The 23,890-nt window shown below is 36.8% G+C and overlaps 1 protein-coding gene and 2 non-coding genes across 3 annotated transcripts; 2 read left to right on the forward strand and 1 right to left on the reverse strand.

The window, feature by feature from the left end:
- The first annotated feature begins 1,075 nt into the window (after window positions 1-1,075).
- LOC133801931 (probable hexosyltransferase MUCI70) lies at window positions 1,076-5,662 on the forward strand. The gene is made up of 10 exons (XM_062240157.1): window positions 1,076-1,207; window positions 1,409-1,824; window positions 2,000-2,278; window positions 2,386-2,599; window positions 2,678-2,787; window positions 2,868-3,067; window positions 3,363-3,466; window positions 4,187-4,374; window positions 4,459-4,658; window positions 4,999-5,662. The coding sequence occupies exons 2-10, from the start codon at window positions 1,572-1,574 to the stop codon at window positions 5,278-5,280; spliced, it is 1,830 nt and encodes a 609-aa protein (XP_062096141.1). The 5' UTR covers window positions 1,076-1,207; window positions 1,409-1,571; the 3' UTR covers window positions 5,281-5,662.
- A 796-nt stretch (window positions 5,663-6,458) lies between these two features.
- On the forward strand, window positions 6,459-6,530 carry TRNAP-UGG (transfer RNA proline (anticodon UGG)). Its single transcript has one exon. It is a non-coding gene; the product is annotated as a tRNA-Pro (tRNA).
- Window positions 6,531-10,900: 4,370 nt separating this feature from the next.
- On the reverse strand, window positions 10,901-11,006 carry LOC133802962 (small nucleolar RNA R71). Its single transcript, XR_009877704.1, has one exon. It is a non-coding gene; the product is annotated as a small nucleolar RNA R71 (small nucleolar RNA).
- Window positions 11,007-23,890: the final 12,884 nt, after the last annotated feature.

Below are 23,890 nucleotides of genomic sequence, written 5' to 3' on the forward strand. Positions count from 1 at the left end.
TTATCAGATTACAACAAATCCCTAAGGAATAGGGATATTCTAACAGCAACCGCGTTCAAACTAGATTACCGACCTCGAACATACAATTTACACACTTTCGAGATAGACCAACATCACGAGTTCGTCACTCTGGTTAGCCTCATCCTTAGCCAGTGATTTCTTCGAACATAACCATCGGATATCAACCTCTTCGAGCTTGCAATTTAGGTGCGAATTTCACTCAGACTTTAGAGAAGATCCATCCTTTCGAGCTTGATGCCTAAGCTCGAACCTTCTTAACTGGTGTTCGGTTGCCAATTGGAACAAGTCAGGAAACATATTAATTCATACAAGTGCCAAGCCCTTACTTACTATTTTCGAGCTTACACTTTACGAGCCTACATTTCGAAATCAAAATTTCTATTCTCGAAATTTGGTTGTAATAATTATATATAAATTATAAAGAATGACATAAACATATTAAATGAAAAATTAAACTAAAATATTGTTTATGATTTTTTTATATATATAATATGATAACTATTTTAAACATAAATGATAATTTTTTAATAAAAATTAAGATTATATATTATATATTATTATTATAATGATATTTTATAATATTTAAATTTATATTAATATAAGTATTAAATATTATAATAATAATATTTTATAACATCTAAATTTGAATTTTTAATAATATAATTATTATATATATTATTATATTAAATATTAATATAATAATAATATTTTATTATATTTAAATTTATATTAATTTAATTAATAAATATTTTTAAAAAAAATATTAGATTAAATATATAGAATATTCCGTAAAGTTAACAAAACAATCCATCTACAATCTCTTTTTTTATTTTGAGATATTTATTCATTAACTTTATTTGTGAAAATAAATAAATGTTATTAATTACATGGCGATAGAATGGATGTTAAGGCGAGACATCATAATCTCATCTTAACCATCACCACATGGCGCACGTTAAGCTTACCATGCATTTCTTTAGTATTTAACATTAATTATGTAATATCAATGTTTTTATTAATAAATATGATTTTTTTTCTTTTTAAAAAAAATTAAATATTTTTCTTATGATGAACCGAAATAATAATAACTATATTATAAAATAAAATAAAAAATCATTTCTGTGATCTCAGATTTCTATAGTTTTCACACAAAAAAACCTAGATTCGTGCCAAAAACCCTTACATGGTACCAAATCACAAACCCTTAAATTCAGAGTTTGTTTTGTTGGTTCTTTAAATTCGTATATTTTTTTGTTATTATTAATAAAATTTTCTGAAATTCCGTTACCTGAAGTGGGAATTGGGTTAAGATTGTGTCATTATTTTTAGGGAAAAGCTTAATTTTTTTTGTTGGGAGTTGTTGAGTTCAAAGTATTGTTTTTTACAGAAGAGGAAGGCGTGTGTCGATTCAGTGAGAGTTGCAGGGTGTGAATTTTGGGTTTTGGGTAAGTGGGTCTTTGATCTCTTGGGATTTAAGGTAGTGGGTTTGAATCTGATCTGACTGAGTGACTGAATGAAATGAGAGAAGCACTTCCGGGCGTGGCGGAGCAATGACAATGGCGGGAGGAGGAGGGTCATTGGGTTTGGGGATTCGTTCGGGGAGTTATGGCTCTTTGGATAAACAGCTTCAGAACGGAGTAGTAATTCCCATACAAGCTTCACGCAAGCCTTCCAAGATGCTCAAGGAGAGAGAGACTATATTCCATTGGATCTGCAAGTTTGCCGGCCGCAAAAAGGTCGGAATGCTCCTCCTCTGTCTCATCTCCGCGGCCGTTTTCGTCTGGGTTTTGTACGTCGGAAAAGGTTCTCTTCTTCATATTCTTATTGTCAGACTACTTTGATAGTTGAATTTCTTCAAATCATGTTTTGCATTATTCATGATCACACTGATCAAATCTTCTTTTGACTTGATATCATGTTTGGACTTAGAATTACTTGTTTCTGTTGTTGTTTTTAATAATTGTTAAATTTAAATTAGGTGAAGATTCACAAAATGACCATGTTCAGATAATTTCTTTGAACAATTCGATGGCTTTAAGTTTGGCTCAATCTTCACCCCCATATGAAGAACAAACAAACAACACTACTTCTTCTTCTTCTCAATCGAATAACCCAATCCCAGTAGTGAATCCGAGCATGGTTTTTCCACCTCCTCCTCCTGCTGTTTTTCTGGGCTATACTCTTCCTCCAGGACATCCTTGTAATAGTTTCACTTTGCCTCCTCCACCAGCTGATAAGAAAAGAACTGGACCACGGCGTAAGTACTGCCTTTTTTCCATTGGTACATAAGAGATTAGCTTATGTTGTTAATCAAGCTTCCTCGTTGTTTTGTATGCTATTGAATTGTCTTGCTTGTCTTATCAGCTTGTCCGGTATGTTACCTTCCTGTGGAAGAAGCGGTGGCTTTAATGCCAAAGGTACCCTCACCATCTCCGGTTCTTAAGAATTTGACTTACATTTATGAAGAAAACTTATCTAGAGAAACAGAATTTGGGGGCTCAGAGTTTGGTGGCTATCCTACTTTAGCTCAAAGGACTGATTCTTATGATATAAGAGAGTCAATGAGCATGCACTGTGGGTATGTTTTGTTCATCTGTCTTTTTTTAAGAATATGTTTTGCTTTGTGAATCTGATTTATGTGTTGTACATGGATCAGATTTGTCCGTGGAATTAAACCTGGTGGCAATACGGGATTTGATATAGATGACACTGATCTCCTTGCTATGGAACAATGTCAAGGTGTTGTTGTTGCATCCGCTATATTTGGTAATGCTCTGTCTTATTTGATTGAACTTTTCTTAACTAGCTAATACCATATCTAATCATTTATTTTTATTTTTCTTTAGGCAATTTTGATGAAATAAATCAGCCTAAGAACATTAGTGAATATTCCAAGGAGACTGTTTGCTTCTTCATGTTCATAGATGAAGTGACAGAAGCTTATGTGAAGACTGCTGGTACCATGGACAGCAATAGGAAAATTGGGATATGGAGAGTCATCGTCGTACGTAACCTTCCTTATCCGGATGGCAGGCGCACAGGAAAGGTTGTTTTCTTGAAACTTTTTGCCAAGCTTGATTACTCTATTTCTACTGATAGTTCAAGTGAAGAATGCCTTAGTGCCTTCACACGTTAGATCCTAAAGTGACATTTAAACCCTGTTATGTGTGATTTGACTAAAAGTGAGCTTGGAGTTTCAGAGTTTTAGCTTAAACAAGGGGATAAATTTGATTAATATTTCAATTAGGATTTACAGGCACATTGATATGATGTGTAATTGTATTGATATATAATATACTTTGATTTGCATCTTGCTCTCAATTAAATTATTTTGGTTACAGATTCCCAAGCTTTTAATGCATAGGCTGTTTCCCAATGCTCGCTTTTCCTTGTGGGTTGATGGAAAGCTTGAGCTCGTGGTCGATCCATACCAAGTTCTTGAAAGGTAAGTCCGGTTTTGTGTTTTCATTTATTTGCAAAAGACAATAGTCAGTAGGTATATATCTTCTTACAAATGCACTTAGCAAGTTCAACCGGTTGATTCTTATATTAAAGGGTCCCATCACATTTCAAGAGAGCTTGAGTGGATTTTTTCAATGGTAGTCGTTTATGTATCTTCTACTATATACATAAAGTTATCCCTGGCTATCATGTGGTATTACTAGGATTCAATTTAAATTGTTGCAATAGGTGCTATTTGATAGAAATGAAGATAACTAATTAGCATTTTTTGCAATGTTTGCAAGTCATTCTTCAAATGATTACTTCTATTCTCCAGAGCTTTGCATAGGAGGTATGAGCGAATCAACTAATCTCAGCAGCAATAAGTATTATCCTAGTCATATTTAAATTTTAAACTCAAACAGGGTGGCTTATTATATTAATTTATATTGCATGTGGTAAAGACCATAGAATGTTGCTCTTAATATGATACCCATGTGTTTTGGGTTTTAATTAGCCTTCTACTTGGTATGGTGTTCTTTTGATGAACACCAATGAAAATAATGCATTGTTCCAACATACAAATGCTCAGTAGAGTTTACATGTGCACCCTTCAAATGCATGAGGGCTCTAGTTTATGATAGTCTTAATGTTCATTTGTATTATTAACCTCGGTGTTTCTGGTATCTGAATCCTTCGTTTTTCCCTTTGATATTTCATTCAGGTTCTTGTGGAGGAAAAATGTATCATTTGCAATATCTAAACATTATAAACGCTTTGATGTATTTGTCGAAGCTGAGGCAAATAAAGCTGCTGGAAAATATGATAATGCATCCATAGACTTTCAGGTTGATTTCTACAGAAAGGAGGGTTTGACCCCATACACTGAGGAAAAGCTTCCCATTACAAGTGGTTGGTGCTGCTTCCTTGTCTTTCTTTTGTGGTAATTTTATGCATGTTTGTTGGATTAAGCTCTGTTACATTGTGGTTTTGCAGATGTTCCTGAAGGATGTGTTATAATAAGGGAGCATATTCCTATCAGCAATCTGTTTACTTGTCTTTGGTTCAATGAAGTTGATCGATTTACCTCCAGGGATCAAATTAGTTTTTCCACTGTAAGGGACAAGATCAAGGCAAAAACAAATTACAGTATCAACATGTTCCTGGACTGTGAGAGGCGCAACTTTGTTGTACAGGTAATTATTTTGCATAAATGGAGCTATTGTTGAAAATTTATATGTTTATGCAACTAGGTTGATCACTGACATTTATACAAGTACAGCCTGATTTCTTTAAGTTTCTTCACAATATATACTTTAGTATATGTAAGCTCAAATTGTTTTGTAACATTCTGTTTTGTGTGTGTATGGAGTTGTTTTTCTCGTACTTAATGATTTGGTTATTTATGGCACTGACCATTCGTTGCTTTAGTTCCATGCCTTTTCTATTTGCAGTAGGATAATGTTTAAGGATCAAACAGACTTTTAAAGCACATCCTGGAATAGTGGTTTTGACATTTTTATTTTCTGCTTGCAGAAATATCATAGAGAGGTCATGGAGCAGCTCTTGGCTGCTCATGCACCTCCTCCACCAACACCAACACCAACACCACCACCGTCGCCGCCGCCACCTGCTCCAATCAATGAACCACCAATGTCATTACTCGAAACATCCTCAGAAAATGAAAATGTTGTAAATGTCCCAGTTCGAAGGGTCACAACACGGCGTGGGAGAGATCGGAGGTCTGGCTCCAAACGGCACCGGAAAGTTGCTGCCGGTGGTGGTGGTGGTGGTGGTAGAGAGATAATTTCTAGTTAAGAAAATAAAAGAAGTTTTGTTCAAGCAAATTACATTGATTTTTTAATACCACTCCTGGTTGAAATCATTCTCTGTGGAGGGGAGGGGGTGGAGGATTTATGCAAAGGTGAGAGTGATTGAGTGATGCTAATTTTGCTTCCACATGAGAACATGGTTTCTCTCATTCTTTTCTTTTTCTACTCTAGAAAATGGTCATTTTTTCTTGTATATATTAAGTTATAAATCCTAAATAATAATAATAATAATAATTTATAACATGGGTTGCTGCCAAATGTTTGTTTCATGTGGTGGCCCATTTTGTTGATCTTCACACCATGATACCATCTATTGTATTGGACAAGGAACCAAGTTATAAAGCTATATTGATCTATTTTGCTCTGCATTTTTCCCTGTTTCTATCACATTCTCTCATATACTTTACAAATTTTCTGGTGATTTATTTTATTTCTTATAAGAAAATGTATTCCCCAAATTTGGGATATATGTTTCTTTTATTATTATTATTTATGTGGTATTGTATCAAAAAAAATTAATATAGATATTTTTAGTATCCAAAAACATAGGCTGGATTTGGAAGATCTAAAACAGAAGTATATTAAATGAAGTGTTATGTCTTTTTTGGGTATGCTTAATCTTTTGGTCCACCTCTCTCAAAGTAGTTAGCTGTCTGCTTAAACAAGATTGATCATAAAGGTTCCTTTAATGACTTGATGTGTTCAATAACTCCAAACTAATTACATATAATATATCAATACTTTTTTTGTCCCCAATTTTTTTTTTCAGCAAGGAATAATTCATTTTTACACATGTAATTTTAAATATTGAGTCAACACTTTTTTTTATATAAAATAATCCCTAAATCATATCACTTCTTTTAATTTTAAGAAATTAGAAGCTCAATAATTAAATTATTAAAATTAAACAGATAATTAATGCTATTTGTTTTAAATCTTGCTTTTACTGTATATTAAATGTTCAGGTCAAGTTCAACCTCTGAAAAAATGATTTAAATTGATGCTATTTGTTTTAAATCTTGCTTTACTATATATTAAATGTTCAGGCCAAGTTCATCCTCTGAAAAAAAAATTATTTTAAGTTTTAACAGAAATAAATATGAGCAATTGTAATATGATTAATTTTATTTACTATTATTTATATCATAATGTCTAGTAACAAGTGGGCATTTGGTCTAGTGGTATGATTCTCGCTTTGGGTGCGAGAGGTCCCGAGTTCGATTCTCGGAATGCCCCTTTTGTTAAAATGACTTTTTGAATATTGATGTGGTCAATTATATAGTCTCTCACGAACTTTTTGAATATCAATTCGTTGATTTTAGTTGAATACATGGATAGGATACGCCATACGGGTTATATTTTTAGTTTTAAGGTTTTATATTTTTTTTGGACCCTATGTTTTTTCTCATTATCTGTTTGGATTTTGTGTTTTGACAAATTACTTTTTGGACCCTATGTTTTGTAAAATTGTTAAAATAGAACCCTAAACTTAATTTTGATGAAGAAAAAATTGAATATAACAACACAGTTTTTAAGTAGAATAATTTTATTTTTGTTCTGAATTGTTAGTTTGGTAAATTATTTGTGATTTTAGTTGAGAAAACATGGACCAAATTTGAGTTTAAGATTCTATTTTAACAATTTTACAAAATCTGTAATTTTTCAAAACACAGGGTCCAAACATGTAATAGAAAAAAATATAGAGTCTAAAAAAGTATAAACCCTAATTTTAAATATTAGATGATTATAAAGTATACTTTTTGAGGTCAAATATGTAATTGTCTAGCATTGTAATATTTTATTGTATTCAGAGTGTGGAAGTTGGTACTTTTTTTTTTTTGAGATATTTTATAGAAGTTCGTACCTCTAATCAAGTGATTTGTATCAAGCAAAGCAAATGTGTATTCGGGATCCTTAAATTTTACTAAGTTTATTTCTTAGGTCGAATCTTTTTTTTAGTAATTAGATCACAATTATTATTTTTTTGTTTTTCATTCACATAAATGTCATATTCTATAAATAAATCCTAAATATTAAAGGTAAAATGAGATTTTAACAAAATAAAAATAATATAGCACCTATTTTTTTCCTCTTTACACCATTTTAATTAATTAATTATTACTAAATATCATCATCAAATACTAAAAAATAAAGAAAAAAATCTATTATTTCTCTAACATATTTAATATACACTTATATATTAATTAGTTTATTATTATTATTAATTATTAATAAAAATAAATATACACACTTTTAAAAGCATCAAAATTGAATATTTTGATTTTACTAATGATTTTAATTCTAGTGATTTATATATATTTAAATTTAAATTATTTATGTATCTTATTTTTTAAAAGATTATTATTATTTTCTTAATAGCGACAAATTTATTTAAATTTTTAAATAATAAATTTTAAAAGTACAAAAAAAGTAAAATTATTTACTTCGTAATTTTGTACTTAAAATTTTTAGAATGTGTATGAATTTTTTTTAACCAATTATGAGGAGTTTAAATAGAATGATGTGTAGTGATAATCAATCGCGTATAGATAAAAACACCTTTATTAAATTTCTAGCTTCTAAAATTTAAAATATGTATTTTTTTTTATTAAAAATGATAAATTAATTAATAGATAAGTGATATATTAAATATTTTAGAGGTATAATAGAATTATTTTTATTTGTTATTATTTAATGAAAAAATTCATGTCAAATTACCAAAATAATGCATTTGGTAATAAATAATCAATTAAAATTGGTGTAAAAAATGGGTGCTATTTTATTTAGTTATGTTAAATTCTCGATTTGCCCTTAACTTTTAGGATTTATTTAATAATATATGACATTGGGGACTTATGTGAGCCAAAAAGTAATGGTTGGGGATCTAACTATTATAGAAAAAAATATTGGAGACCTAAGTGATACATTTGGTAAAGTTTAGGAACCTCAAATGCTATTGGCAAATTCTTGGGTGCACCCCCCTAAAAGGGGCACATCGATGCACCTGATTAGTGCTAAAAAATGTCATTTTATCAAGCTTAAAGTTCAAATTAAATTAAATTTTGATTAATATTTTCTTGAATCTATTGTGATATATTCTTCAAATTGAAAATATTAGTTTTAATTGAATATTTTATATGAATTATAATGCATTTGAGTCTAATTAAAAAGAAAAAAAGTAAAGAAAAGAATTAAACTTGAAAAGAAAAAAAAGTTGAAAAATGATATGATTGTAAGTTAATTCTTTTTTTCTTTTTTTTTTTCAGTTAGCCTAGGCCCATTTGTGCGGCCTAATTGTGAGCCTAGGAGAAGCCCAACCCGTGCCTCCCCAGCGCGCCACCTGTCCGCGAACCCAGCGCCCCAGCGCGCCACTTGGCGCAACCCGCGCCTGCCACGCGTCCTCCCAGCCCTGCCTGACCAGCACCCCTGCCTGTCCGTGACCCGCGCATGTCCGCCTGGAGCCCCAGCCTCGACCCGCCTACTGCCTTTCCCTTGCCTTCAGCCCAGCCGTCCACATGGCTTGCTTCTATTGGCCAGAAGTTGGTCAATGCCACCAGCTGCCACCAGCCACGTAGCAGCCCATTTTGTGTGCACTTTGAGCCTTGGACCCTCCTATTTTGAGATTTAAAGCTCACATTTTGTGTTGATTTAGAAAAATAGGCATGTTGACCATTCACTAAAATAGCTAGGTTAATATTAATAATAAGATTTGATTTTTCAAAATTATATATTATTATTAATGTTTTAGATTTATTTTGTAAACCTCATGTTTAGTTTAATTTCTTTTTAGTCCTTTTCTTTTTCTATAAATATGGACTCTTCTTTCACATTTGATATGTAATGTGGAGAGTAAAGAAATTATAGTAAAATTTCTACTCGCTTTATTCTCATACTTTCTTCTTAGAATTTTGTGAGAATGATGAGCATAATGGTCTAATCTTCCTAGGAAGGTTAGGGATGATTCCATATGTTAGTGATGTTATTTTGCTACTTTGATTTACTATGTTCTTAATATAATGCATTTAAGTTGTTTATGTTCTTTCAACCTCATCTTTATTTTGTTATCTTTATTTACTTGTGCTAATAATATATAGGATTAGTCATGCTCTTTCTATGCATTTCTAATTAGTAAAAGTAATATTGATACATAATTTTATGTCTAATCTTCTATTGCATTATTGCCCTCAGGTATTTTATCATTTTTAGATTTTTCATAAGATTAACATTGTGCTCCTAAAGGAAAGAACTTTATAACTCAAATGGACTTTTGTTAGAAAATAATATAAACTTTAATGTTAGATTTTTCAAGTAAATGTTGGGATGTGACCTATTTACTTGTGTAGTTTTGTAAATCAAGTAACTAAGTAACCAAACAAACATATGGATGATTCTTGAAACCTTTCTACTTTTCAACTCTTGATTACACCTTATTTTTATTTCACTTGTCTCATTTTATCATTTCATCAAAAATACAACAAGAAAATCTCAAATCTATTTTCATTTCCATTTTTATTTATTTCATGTTACTATTTTTTTTTTGTTATTTTTCCAATCTTTTGGTTTTAGGCTTTTCTTTTTCTTTTCCTTAGTTTTCCTTAGAATTTAGGTTTTCCAAAAAAAAAAAAAAAACATAAAATTGCATAAAATTGTTCATAAAATTCTAATCATAAAACGCTTAGTATTGAGAACAATTATGTAATATTACAAATGGTAAAAACCGATATTGTTTTGTCTAGAAAGATTGGTTATTAAATAAGATTTGTGATAGCGTTACCCCCCACACTTACCTGGGAACATCGGGGAGTTCTGTCTAGGCAAGTGTGGGTCTAAAGTGGTACCTTGGCAACGTTCTCAATCGACCTGGGAACATTTCGAGCATATACCTTTGCACTATTACATTTTTGAACTTATTACTATAAGAAAACCAAGCTTGTTCTGTCAAAATAAGCAAATTGACTATGCTTAAAGGTTGTTTAGTCAAAAAGGTTTAACTTGTGATCTACCATACTTACTTAGTAACATCGGAGAGTTCTAGTAAGGCGTTGGAGTCACCCCAAAAACTCAAAATCTACCTGGGAACAAATTTAACAAAAAAAAATTAAATAAAAAAATAAAATAAATTTAATTATGATTTCCAAGAGTAGATGAATCATCATGAAACTTCTAGTGAGACTTCCAATTCATCCACCACTCCTTCCACCATTCTCACTTCTCCACAAACTTTAGTTGACAATAATCCATTCCTAATGGCTCGCAACAATGAAATCCAACCAAGAACTCTCAATGACTACCTCCATCCTACTCGCACTTCCACGCCTTCATGCATTATATTCCCTCCTAATATGCCTATGTTAGACTTTAAACCTGGCATGATTCAACTCTTGCCCACATTTCGTGAAATGGAAAACGAAAGCCCATACATGCATATTATAGAATTTGAGGAGGTAGTAGTCATGCTCTATAATCAAGCCGAAAATATCGATTCTGTGCGACTAAAGTTCTTCCTTTTTTCCTTAAAGGAAAAATCCAAACCTAGGTCTATTGGAACATGGGAGGAAATGACCAAATATTTCTATCTGAAACACTTCCCTAGCCATAAGACCAACAGTCTAAAATGACAGATTCCACATTTTCCCAAAAAGACAATGAAATGTTCTATCAAGTCTGAGAAAGATTCAAGGATATGTTGAATCAGTGCCCACACCATGGCTATGAGAACTGGCGTTTGGTCAGTTACTTCTATGAAGGTCTCACGAGTCGTGAGCGCCAATTTGTAGAAATGCTATGCCATGGTGAATTCCTCGAAAAAGTGCTAGACGATGCTTTTGAATATCTTGAAGAAACTACAAAAAAATCTCACACCTGGACTGGTTCGAGTGCTACTAATAGCACCAATCGACATAAACCATTTGGGATCTATCAACTTCGAGAAGAGGATAGTGTTAAGGCCCAAATCGAAGCTTTGAAAAAGCATTTTGAGGTCTTAATGACGAAAAATGGCCAAAAACCGCACATGATTGCTCAAGTGGAGCCACAAGAACCTTGTTTTGTTTGTGGAAGGATGGAGCATTTAGCTAAGGACTACTTAGCTTTTAATGAAATGAGGGGGGTTTATGAGGAGCAATGCAATGCCTTAGGGGCGTATAACAAGTCATTCTCCCATACGTACAACCCTGATTGGAGAAACCACCCAAATTTCAGTTGGAGAGATTCTAACCATGCTCAATCGTCTGGAGACCAATGGAGAAATGAGCAACAAGTTCAACCATCAAAGGCGTATTCTGCACCTCAATACAATGCTCTTCCACAAAGAAATTCTCTCGAGAATACCCTTCATGCATTCATAGAGGAACAATCCAAACTAAATCGCCAAATGATGGAAGAAATCAAGGAAATGAAATGTCAATTCTCAAAATTAACTGAATCCTTGGCCATTCTGAAAAAAAGGCAAACTTCCTTCCCAACCAAAATTCAATGTGCAAGGCCAGCACATGGCCCAATCTTCAAATTCTAATGATCAAAATGCTAAGGAAGTAAATGCCATCACAAGTAGAAGTGGTAAAAATTTGCAAGACCCACCCATAAAATCCAACTCTCCTAGTACTCCAAAAGTTATTTTTGAAAATCCACCACTCAATGCCTCTCCAAAAGTACCATTTCCCCGGGCTTTGAAACCTGTTGGGAAACTTCCTGATAATCGAGCTGAAATCCTTAAGCACTTGACACAAGTGAAGATTAATCTTCCTTTTCTTCACATCAAAAATCAAGTGATGGCTTATGCCAAAATCATCAAGGATTTATGCACTGCAAAAAGGAAGCACCATGTCAAGAAAACTGCTTTCTTGACTGAGCAAGTGAGTGCGGTGATTGAACAAAAGACATCGCCGAAATACAAATATCCTGATTGTCCCACCATTTCTTTCCAAATTGGGACTCATGAAGTCATCCTAGCCTTACTTGATCGTGGTGCGAGTGTAAATCTCATGCCTTACTCTGTGTACTCACAACTCGATCTTGGAGAAATGAATCCAACATATATTGTGCTACAACTTGCTGACCGCTCCACCAAAAAGCCTAGGAGGTATTGTTGAGGATGTTTTAGTTCAAATTGAAAAATTCTATTACCCCATGGACTTTTTTATTCTTGATACCCAATAAGTGGTAAACATGGAGTCAAAAATTTATATTATCCTCGGAAGACCGTTTCTCGCTACTGCAAATGCTTTAATAAATTGTTGAAATGACCCAATGAATATATCGTTTGGAAACATGACTCTTGAACTCAATATCTTCCACATCGGGAAACAACCCCGAGAAGATGATGACCCGCAGGGGCAGAAAACCCATCGTTGTCTTGGCTGTGCTACCAAGACATGGGAATAGATCTGATACCAACACGGACTACCCATTTCAATTGTTGTGCTTTCTTAAATTGCATACATATACAAGGGTTCAAGTTTTGATGGATATTTGTGGAGTGGATTATCCCTCTCGAAAACGAAGATTTGAAGTGATCTATAATTTACTAAGTACTTGGTATAACGTGGTGGGACCCACCTCTAGGCTCTGAACCCTAAAACATGTTCGAACAAATCTTTCTTTGTAATAAACTAAGCTAGATAGGAGATATTTAGTGGTTTGGTAATTGCCTAACCTTATGAAGGGGCTTTCTACCAGATGCCATACTACTCAGTTGACTCTTTAACCTTGATAGGAAGATGGCTTATTGAATAATTCGTGCATAAGGGTAAGGAACTTTGGATGAACTAATGTGAATGGGTCCTTCGTTTGCTGCCCCCAACCTCTAATAGGCGGTAGCAAGCCCTTAAAGATAAAGCTTATATATATGGTATATATGAATAATGTGATCAGCCTTGCTACCTGAAAGCTTTACACTCTAATTGCATAAAGGCATATATTAAATTAAGATAAGAATGTTATCAAACATTCATGATTGACACTTTAATTCCCGAGGAGGTTCAATTGTGAAGAAACTTCGATAATCTTGATGAACTCCTCATTTTGTCTGACAATGAAAGTCCCGGTTCTATTGAGTCTACTCTTGCAATATCAGATCACATAGACTCATGCAATAGAAGGACTAAGTTTTGGCAGCCTCACTTTGAAGAGCTACCTCATGAGAGGGCACAACCGCAAACTTCAGCTGAAGAGGTTCCAATTGTTCAATTGATCCAACTACCCGAGGGTCTGAAACATGTCTTCTTGGGAGACGGTGAAACCTTTCCAGTTATCATCTCGTCTGACCTTTAAAATTCTCAAGAATTACAGTTACTCGAGCTACTGCGAATGCATAAATCTGCGATAGGTTGGACGCTTGCTGATATCAAAGGTATTAGCCCTTTAATTTGCTCCCATCAAATCAATCTAGAGGACGAGGCTATCCCTCGAAGATACCCTCAAAGGAGACTGAACCCCACAATGAAAGAAGTTGTAAAAAAGGAAGTTCTGAAATTGCGAGACGCTGGTATTATTTATCCAGTAGTTGATAGCAAATGGGTCAGTCCAACTTAAGTCGTGCCAAAGAAATTTGGTGTCACTGTGGTCCAAAACGAAAAAGGGGTCCTTGTCCCCACAAAACTATGACGAGATGGTGCATGTGCATTAATTATAGAAAATTAAATGTCGCCTCCCGCAAAGATCATTTTTCGCTCCCATTCATTGATCAAATCCTTGAGTGTGTAGCTGGTCATTCTTTCTATTGCTTTCTTGATGGCTATTCAGGCTATTATCAAACCGAGATTGCGTTAGAGAATCAAGATAAGATCATTTTCACTTGTCCCTTTGGCACTTTTGATTTTCGGCGTATGCCATTTGGCTTGTGTAATGCACCAGCTACATTCCAAAGATGCATGATGAACATCTTTAGTGACACATGTAATTCCTTTGACACATGTCTTCTTCATCTTGAAGCTGTTTTAAAACGATGTATTGAGAAAGGACTTGTGCTCAATTGGAAGAAATGTCACTTCATGGTATCTTCTGGCATAGTCTTAGGCCACATTGTTTCTAAAAGAGAAAATTGAGGTTGATCAATCAAAAGTTGACCTTATCTCCAACCTGCCTACTCCTAAGACTGTCAAAGACGTTAGGTCATTCCTTGGTCATGTTGGTTTCTAGAGGAGGTTCATACAAAAAAATTCAATGATTGCTCGTCCGCTAAGCAACCTCCTAGCCAAAGATGTTACCTTTGAGTGGATACCTAAGTGAGGAATCATTCTGAACGCTTGTAAATTCACTCACTTTTGCTCCCATCATTCAGTCACCCGATTGGAGTCTTCCTTTCGAGATCATGTGTGACGCCAAGAACTTTGGTGTGGGAGCTGTGTTAGGACAACGAAGGGAGGGGAAATACCTTTGTTGTCTACTATGCAAGTCGAACTCTCAATAGTGCTCAAATGAACTATTCCACTACTGAAAAAGAGTTGCTTGTCTTCATCTTTCCCCTTGACAAATTTCGATCTTATTTGATTGGATCACCTATTACGATCTTCACGGATCACTTCTCCTTGAAATATCTCCTTTCCAAAAAGGATGCTAAGGCGCGATTAATACGGTGGATCCTTCTTTTGTAAGAATTTGATATCATAATCAAGGATAAGAAAGGTGATGAAAACGTCGTTGATGACCATTTGTCCTGACTTGAATTCATCGATCCCGCTAATGGTCCACCTATTCATGATAATTTCCCTGAAGAATAATTAATTTTGGTTACTAAGTTATCGTGATATGCTCACATTGTGAACTACTTAGTAACAGGTGAACTCCCATCTGAATGGAGTTCACAAGACAAACGCAAATTTCTGGTCGAGGTGCACAATTTCTTTTGGGATGACCAATACTTATTCAAGTATTGCCCCGACCAAATCATGCGAAGATGCATCCACAACGATGAGGTGTCTAGTGTGTTGAATTTTTTCCACAATTATGCTTGTGGTGGTCACCAATGATTTATGCCGTTCTTGTATGAGGTGCCAAAATTTAGGCTCCTTGTCCCGTCGACACACGATGCCCTTGAACCCAATTATTTCTATCAAAATATTTGATTGTTTGGGGATAGACTTTATGGGACCATTTCCACCTTCTTTTGGCTACCTCTACATTCTTCTCGCTGTGGATTATGTTTCAAAATGGGTTAAGGTCATACCCTGTTGAACCAATAATGATGCTACAGTTGTCAAATTCTTGAAAGAAAATGTCTTATCAAAGTTCGGTACTCCTCGCACTATCATCAGTGATAAAGACACTCATTTTTGCAACAGATCTTTTGAGGCTCTTATGTGTAAGTACAATGTACTTCATAAAGTTTCAAATGCCTATCATCCACAGACTAATGGCCAAACTGAGTTAGCAAGTAGGGAGATAAAACACATTCTGGAAAAGACGATAAGTCCTAACTGCAAAGATTGGTCTACACGTCTTCTAGACGCTCTTTGGACTTACCTGACTGCTTTCAAATCCCCTCTTAGGATGTCTCCCTATCGGCTTGTCTTTGGAAAAGCCTGTCATTTACCTGTTGAGCTCGAGCATAAAGCTTATTGGGCTATCAAAACCCTCTAATTTGATTTGAATGTCGCAGGTGTAACGTCTCAAATTCCCTAATGTGGATTAGTGCCTGGATTAGGGGGCCTCGAGGGCAAAAATTGGTTTATTGTGTTATTATGTGATTATATGCATACTTATGTGAGTTATATTATTATATGGTTGTATTTGCATGCATGTGGGCCCGTTTCTTATTAGAAGGGCATTTTTGTAATTTTGACTCGTTGAAGGCATATTTGTATATTTGTGTGTATATATGTGATATAGGTGTGAGACCATATTATTATGTGGATATATTTGAGGTACTTGGCACGAGACGATCCTAGGAACCAAGTTAGCGGTTTAGTCGTAAAGGGTCAAATACCGAGCTCGGGGAGAGCCTGGGGTAGTTTGGTAATTTAGTACATTACCGGGATTGATCGGGTAATGGGAAATTATTTGTTAATTATTTAAAGATATTGTGAGTAACGGGAATTGTGAGACGTTAATTATGATTAACGGTACAATTGGCTAATGACGAGTTTGCCCTTGTGGCACAGGAAAGCAAGTTATTGGACTTAAGGGCATTTAGGTCTTTTAGGGGGTTTGTCTATACTTAGCCAAGTAGAAGACTGTAGAAAACCCCAAAGAAAAAAACAGAACTCTCTCTCTCTCTCTCTCTCTCTCTTGGTTACACTCTCTCTCTCATTTCCTCTTTGATTTTCTTGAGAAAAGCTTGGATTTAAAGAGAATTGGAGCTAGGTTTGGGCTAGGATCTTGTTTGGGTAAAGCTAAGGGACAACCCAATGATTGAGGTAATAATTCTAAGCTTGAATTCTGAAGTTATTTCTCTGTTTTTATGGTGTTCTTGAGTTTGAGATCTTGGTTATGGATTTGAGTTTGTGATAGTGTTTTGAGTGTGTTAAAGCTTGGGTTTTGATGCTGGTAGTGTGTTGATAATGTTTAGGGGACTAAGTTCTGGCTTTGGGAAGGATTTGATATGGTTTTTGGTGAGTTTTTGGCTGAGGAAAAACAGGGAATTCTGGGTTCGTAGGGTCGCGACGCGACCCTGTTCTTGGGCACTGCAACCCGTGTGAACGCAGGGCCAGAATGGGTTTCTGCCTAAGAGGCGATGTGACTCTCAGGAGCAAGTCACGGATCGCATCTCCTTCCAGCCAGGGGGGAGGGTGCCTGTCTGGGAGGCACGCCGCGACCCCCAGGGTCAAGTCGCGACCCGCCTGGTTACATATAGTCACCTTAGGTTTTAATGATGAGATTCTACATTTGGTTATGACTAGGTTATTGCTAAGGGCTCAAGATCAGGATCATGCTCGAGGGTCATTCTTATTTTACATTATATTCGAACTTGAGGTAAGAAAACTGCACCCATTATGTGACATACATGATTAGGGCATGACCCAAATACTAAATATAGTTTTGATTGGGCATTGGCCCCTATAAATGCATATAATTATAATTATGCATGTGAATGGTTGATTAAAGCATGTTGAATGCTTTGTATATGGATATTTGTTATATGATGAATGCATGTTAGCATTATATACTTGAGAAAAGCATTGACTTATCAGTCAAGGACGACAATAGCGTTGAGCGCTGGTCACATTGACTTATGAGTCAAGGGCTGCAATAGCGCGTTGAGCGCTGGTCGATATGATTAGACCTAATCAGGAGCGCATTACTCGCTTGTTCGACCCAATGGTAGTAGAAAACTAAAGCGCCAGGTACGCTGGGCGAGCTCCAAGGCTGGTTATACAGAGGATAGGGCAATGGGCCCCAGGGTGATTTATTAGTCCCATATCCTAGGGTGCTGAGCGCCAATATGATTTATTAGTCATGTACTTGGGCAACGGGCCCCGATAAGATTCTGTTAATCAATTATTAGGGCAATTGATTCCATATGACATTGTAGTCATTTATGTAACGTCCCAAATTACCAAATAAGGCTTAGGGCCTTGATTAGGGGGCCAGTATGGTAAATTATGGAATTACATGTTTATGTGTTTTATATGCGTGTAATTATGTGATTATGTGAGTTATATTATATGACTTGATATGCATGTTTAGGTGTAATAATTAAACATGTGGGCCCGTTTCTTATTATAAGGGCAATTTTCATAATTTGGCCCGTTATGGGTGTATTTGAAGTATATGTGATATATGTGTGGGACCACATTATGTGGATATACTTGGGTTACTCGGCACGAGGCGATCCTAGGGAGCAAGTTAGCGGGAAAGTCACAATGGTATCAATATTTTACTCGGTGTGTGTAATGCCCTGGTTACCCCAGAACCGCTATGGTGAACAGTGAACTGGAAATTTGACCCGCTACCTGAGTCCATTGGTTAAAAACGTGTTCTAAATGATATTAACAGGCTAAGGTGAAAAACCAACAAAAAAGAAAGGATATGTTTTATTTAATACATAAAATTGTTCATGGGCCCACAAGAACATTTACAAGTTATTTACAACTCAAAAAGGTCATTATTGTTTCAAAATTACAAACCCGCCGACCTAAGCGGAAAAAATAGGGTAAACCCCCTAATTCCTCTGAGAACTCCTTGGCCGTGGTGGTCAAGCAGCCTCATATGTACACATCACCACCTAAGCTCTCCACTCAAGGCTGGCTAAGCTTTTCTTTCCCTTTACCTGCACCACATAGCACCCATGAGCCAAAGCCAGTAAGAAAACACAGTATTGCATACAAACATTATCAAATGATTATCATTATAATCACACAGAGCTTATAGCTCTTAAACAGATGAGTGAATATCACTGGAGGTTCTAGTAAACAATTCTGAGTGACTGACAAGCAAGTCACTAATTTAAACAAAAGAGTGGCTGCTAGGTAAGCCACTAGCCTTAAACAGATGAGAGACTGATAGGTGAGTCTCTAACTTAACAGTTGAGTGACTGATGGGTAAGCCACACAAGCGCTTATAGTATTCATCGAACTTGAGGTCGGTCCGGCATTAATGCTCTTTGAGTCATCCAATGAAGATGTCGATTAGATCTAATCTTTATTGGCTTGTTTTGAACACGCTAAGGCCGTCCTGACTTATGAGTCAGCACCGTGTGACCAGTGCTCAACACCACTGCCGAACCTGACTAATGAGTCATAACTTCACAGTTGATACTGACACCTTTGCCAAATCTGACTAATTAGTCAGTACCATGCACAAGTGAGCAAGATTTGCTAAGCATTCAATAATCAATCCACGTCCACATTACACAATCAACATGCCTCAAGAATAACCATGCATGTCACATATGGGGTGCAGTTTTCTTACCTATAGTTCGAGCGAGAAATAATAATAAGAACGACTCCTGAGAACGATTGACCTTTGATTCCTTAGCGGTTACCTAATCACAACCAATTATAACCTCCATTAATGAAATTCAACAATGAGAGGGTCTTAACCTAAGCATCGCTCTCGGGACCTCGAAACATGCCCACACGGTGAGTAGATTCGATCCCGGGCCTTAAGGATTGAAACCCCAAGTCAAAAACCCTTAAAAACACTCAAAATGGGACTTCGAAGGAACAAAGTAGCGCTACAACGCTGATCCCTAGCGCCCCAACGCTAATCTCAGAACCCCCAACACGCCCAAAAGACCCCTGTGTAGCGCCGTAGCGCCCTAGGGTGGGCACTATAGCGCTACCTCCAAACCTCCTTCTTCATCTCCTTCGATTCCAACCTGTTTCCAATGCTTCCAAATCCCATTTTTGGTGCCAAATGAACCCAAAAACCATCCTAACATACACCAAACATCACAACCATAAGAACCCTAGCCAAAACTCCCAACAAAACCAAGTATTCAACCTAGAAATCACAACTATAAAACAGAACTAAAACAGGGCAAACCAGGGATTTCAATGGTTAGAAACTTACCCAAAGGTCAGGTTATGATGCTCTTCAATGGAGGAACACACTCCCAAACTCCCAAGGCTTACTTCCCAAGCTTGAATCCTCAAGAATGGTTCAAAAAACACAAAGAAAACTGAAGGGAAGATAGGTACGGGAGAAGCTTCAAGTATACTCTGTTTTCTTCTTTTCTTTCAGCTAAAAAATGGTTATATCTATCCTAGGGGTGAAATGACCATTTTACCCCTAGGTCAATTAATAGTTTCTAAAGGCTTCCAAAGGAAAAATTGGTATTTTCCACCTACCTCGTTAATCATAATTAACGCTCTCCAATTCCCGCTATTCTCGATAAACTCAAACACCAATAATTTATATCCCGTTACCCTTTAATTCCTGGTAACGCTCTAATCATTAAAATCACCCCGAGACTAATCCCGAGCCCTGAACATAAACCTGTTATGACTAGACTGCTAATCAATAATCCAAGATCGTCTCATGTCGAATAGCTCGAACAATCCCACATTATAATGTGGTCTCAACAACATATCACCAACATGCATACAAATATACAATTATACCTCAACGGGTAAAATTATCACCACACCCCTGTAATTAAAAACGTGGACCCACATGCATGCATTTAACATCATATTATAATATAATTCACATATACATGCATAATATCATTTAATGACATAATTAAGCAAGTATGGCCCTCCCAGCCTACTATTCCTGCCATTAAACCACATCAGAGAATTCGGGGCATTACAACTATCCCCTCCTTACAGAAATTTCGTCCTCGAAATTTACCTGAACAGCTCGAGATACTGACTCTGCATATCTGACTCCAGCTCCCAGGTCGCTTCCTCGACCTTGCTGTTCATCCATAATACCTTAACCAAAGGTATCGTCTTATTCATGAGGACCTTATACTTTCTGTCAAGAATCTGAACTAGATGCTCCTCAAAGGAGAGATCTGGCTCAAGCTCCAGATCCTCATAGCTCAAAATATGATTCACATCAGATACATACCTCCGAAGAGCTAAAACATGAAATACATTATGCACGGCCAACAACGCCAGAGGCAAAGCCAATCTGTAAGCCATCTGACCAATCCTCTCCAGGATCTCAAATGGACCTACAAATCTAGGGCTTAGCTTGCCCTTCTTCCCAAACCTTCTCACCCCTTTCCATGGCGAGACTCTAAGGAAGACATAGTCTCCCACTTGGAACTCCACGTTCCTGCGCTTGGGATCTGCATAGCTTTTCTGTCTACTCTGAGAAGTAAGCATTCTAGGTCTAATCTTCTCAATAGCCTCACTGGTCCTCTGAACCGCCTCAGGACCTAAGTATCTCCTTTCACCTTTCTCATCCCAATTAATGGGAGATCTGCACTTCCTACCATACAGCATCTCATAAGGTGCAACTCCAATGGTAGACTGATAACTGCTGTTGTAGGAGAACTCTATCAAAGGTAGATACTTACTCCAAGATCCACCAAAGTCCAACACACATGCCCACAGCATGTCTTCCAAAATCTGGATCGTCCTCTCAGATTGCCCATCTGTCTGAGGATGATAAGTAGTACTGAACTTCAGTTGTGTCCCCATGGCTTTCTGCAAACTCCCCCAGAACTTGGAAGTAGAAGTACGGTCCCGATCTAACATGATCGACCTAGGCGCTCCATGGAGGCGCACGATCTCTCTCACATAGAGATCTGCATACTGGTCAACTGTGTAAGTAGTCCTCACTGGCAAGAAGTGAGCTGACTTGGTGTAGCGATCTACTATCACCCAAATAAAATCATGTTGACCAACAGTCCTAGGTAAGCCCACCACAAAATCCATTATGATGTCTTCCCACTTCCACTCTGGGATATCCAGAGGCTGCAATAACCCTGCCGGCCTCTGATGCTCAGCCTTGACCTATTGACATGTCAAGCACTTAGCCACATACTCTACTACATCTCTCTTCATCCCTGGCCACCAATACAATGATCTCACATCCTGATACATCTTCGTGGTGCCTGGATGCAAAGAGTAAGGTGTAGTATGAGATTCATCCAAAACACACCTCAAAGCAGTGTCTAGCGGAACACATATCCGCCCTTTGTATCTCAACAAGCCTATCTCAAACACTGTATAATCTCTGGATGCTCCAACCAGAACATCCTCCCTGATCTTGATCAGCTGTGGATCACTCAACTGACCTTCCTTGATTCTCTCCAACCGCGTAGACTGTAGCGTAATATTAGCCAACTGGCCCACCAGCAACTCTATACCAGCTCTGGTCATATCATTTGCTAACTCTCTGGCTATCAGCCTCATACCATGAATCTCTCCCGGACCCTTCCAGCTTAAAGCATCAGCTACCATGTTGGCTTTTCCTGGATGATACAGGATCTCACAATCATAATCTTTTACTAGCTCCAGCCAACGCCTTTGTCTCATATTAAGATCTTTCTGGGTGAAGAAGTACTTCAGGCTCTTGTGGTCAGTATAGATCTCACACTTTTCTCCATAGAGATAATGCCTCCATATCTTTAAAGCAAAAACCACCGCCGCCAACTCTAAATCATGAGTGGGATATCTATTTTCATACTCCTTCAACTGGGGAGAAGCATAAGCTATTACCTTCTCTGATTGCATCAAAACACAGCCCAAACCCTGATGAGAAGCATCGCAATAAATCACAAACTTCTCCTGATCTGTTGGGAGACTCAGAATTGGAGTTGTAATCAACCTCTGCTTCAGTTCCTAGAAGTTGTTCTCACATTTATCTGACTCCACAAATTTCTGACTCTTGCGTGTCAGCTCAGTCAATGCACTAGCAATCTTTGAGAACCCTTCCACGAAACGCCTATAATAACCTGCCAATCCAAGGAAACTTCTAACCTCAGAAGCATTCTTTGGCCTTGGCCAATCTCTGGCCGCTTCAATCTTCGCTGGATCTACCTTAATCCCCTCCTTACTGACAATATGCCCAAGAAAGGATACCTGAGATAACCAGAATTCACATTTCTTGAACTTTGAGAAAAATCTGTGTTCCCTCAGTCTCTGTAGATCTAACCTCAGATGTTGCTCATGCTCTGACTTAGACTGAGAATATACCAGAATAGCATATATGAAGACGATCACAAACTGGTCTAGATAATCCTTGAACACTCTGTTCATCAGATCCATAAACGCAGCAGGGGCATTAGTCAATCCAAATGACATGACTAAAAACTCATAATGCCCATACCTGGTACGAAAAGCAGTCTTCGTATATCTCCCTTCTTGACTCTCAACTGATGATAACCAGAACGAAGGTCGATCTTAGAGAATACCTTCTTACCTTGTAACTGGTCAAACAGATCATCTATCCTTGGAAAAGGATACTTGTTCTTAATTGTCAGCTTATTCAGTTCCCTGTAATCTATACACATTCTCAGAGAACCATCCTTCTTCTTCACAAACAGAACTGGCGCACCCCAAGGTGAGAAACTAGGTCTGATAAAACCCAAATCTAACAGTTCTTGCAACTGCACCTTTAATTCTGTTAACTCAGCTGGGGCCATTCTGTAAGGCGCTCTAGACACTGGCTCCGCCCCTGGTGCCAGTTCTATAAAAAACTCAATTTCCCTGTGTGGTGGCAACCCTGGCAAATATTTTGGAAACACATCCAGGAATTCACATACAAGTCTAGTATCCTCTGGTCTCACTGGCATGACCTGAGTGGTATCAACCACACTGGCTAAGAATCCAATGCAACCTCTTTGCAATAGATCCCTGACCCTCAACACAGAAATCATAGGAATACGAGGTCCATGCACAGCACCAACAAACACAAAAGGATCCTCACCTTCAGGCTCGAAGGTGACCATCTTCCTTCTGCAATCAATGGCTGCCCCATACTTTGCCAACCAATCCATACCCAGTATCATTTCAAAGTCAGTCATAACCAACTCTATCAAGTCCACTGATAACTCTTTGCCCTCTACTGTCACTGGCAAAGATCTGACCCATCTCCTGGATACCACTAACTCTCCAGTGGGTAACAAAGTACCAAACCCCATAGCATAAAAATCACAGGGTCGACACAGTCTATCAATAACACTACTAGCAACAAAAGATTATGTAGCACCAGAATCAATTAATACATTATAAGGGGTTCCAGCACTAAGAAGCTGG

The sequence above is a fragment of the Humulus lupulus genome, chromosome 9, assembly GCF_963169125.1.
Source record: "Humulus lupulus chromosome 9, drHumLupu1.1, whole genome shotgun sequence".
NCBI classification, from domain to species: Eukaryota; Viridiplantae; Streptophyta; class Magnoliopsida; order Rosales; family Cannabaceae; genus Humulus; species Humulus lupulus.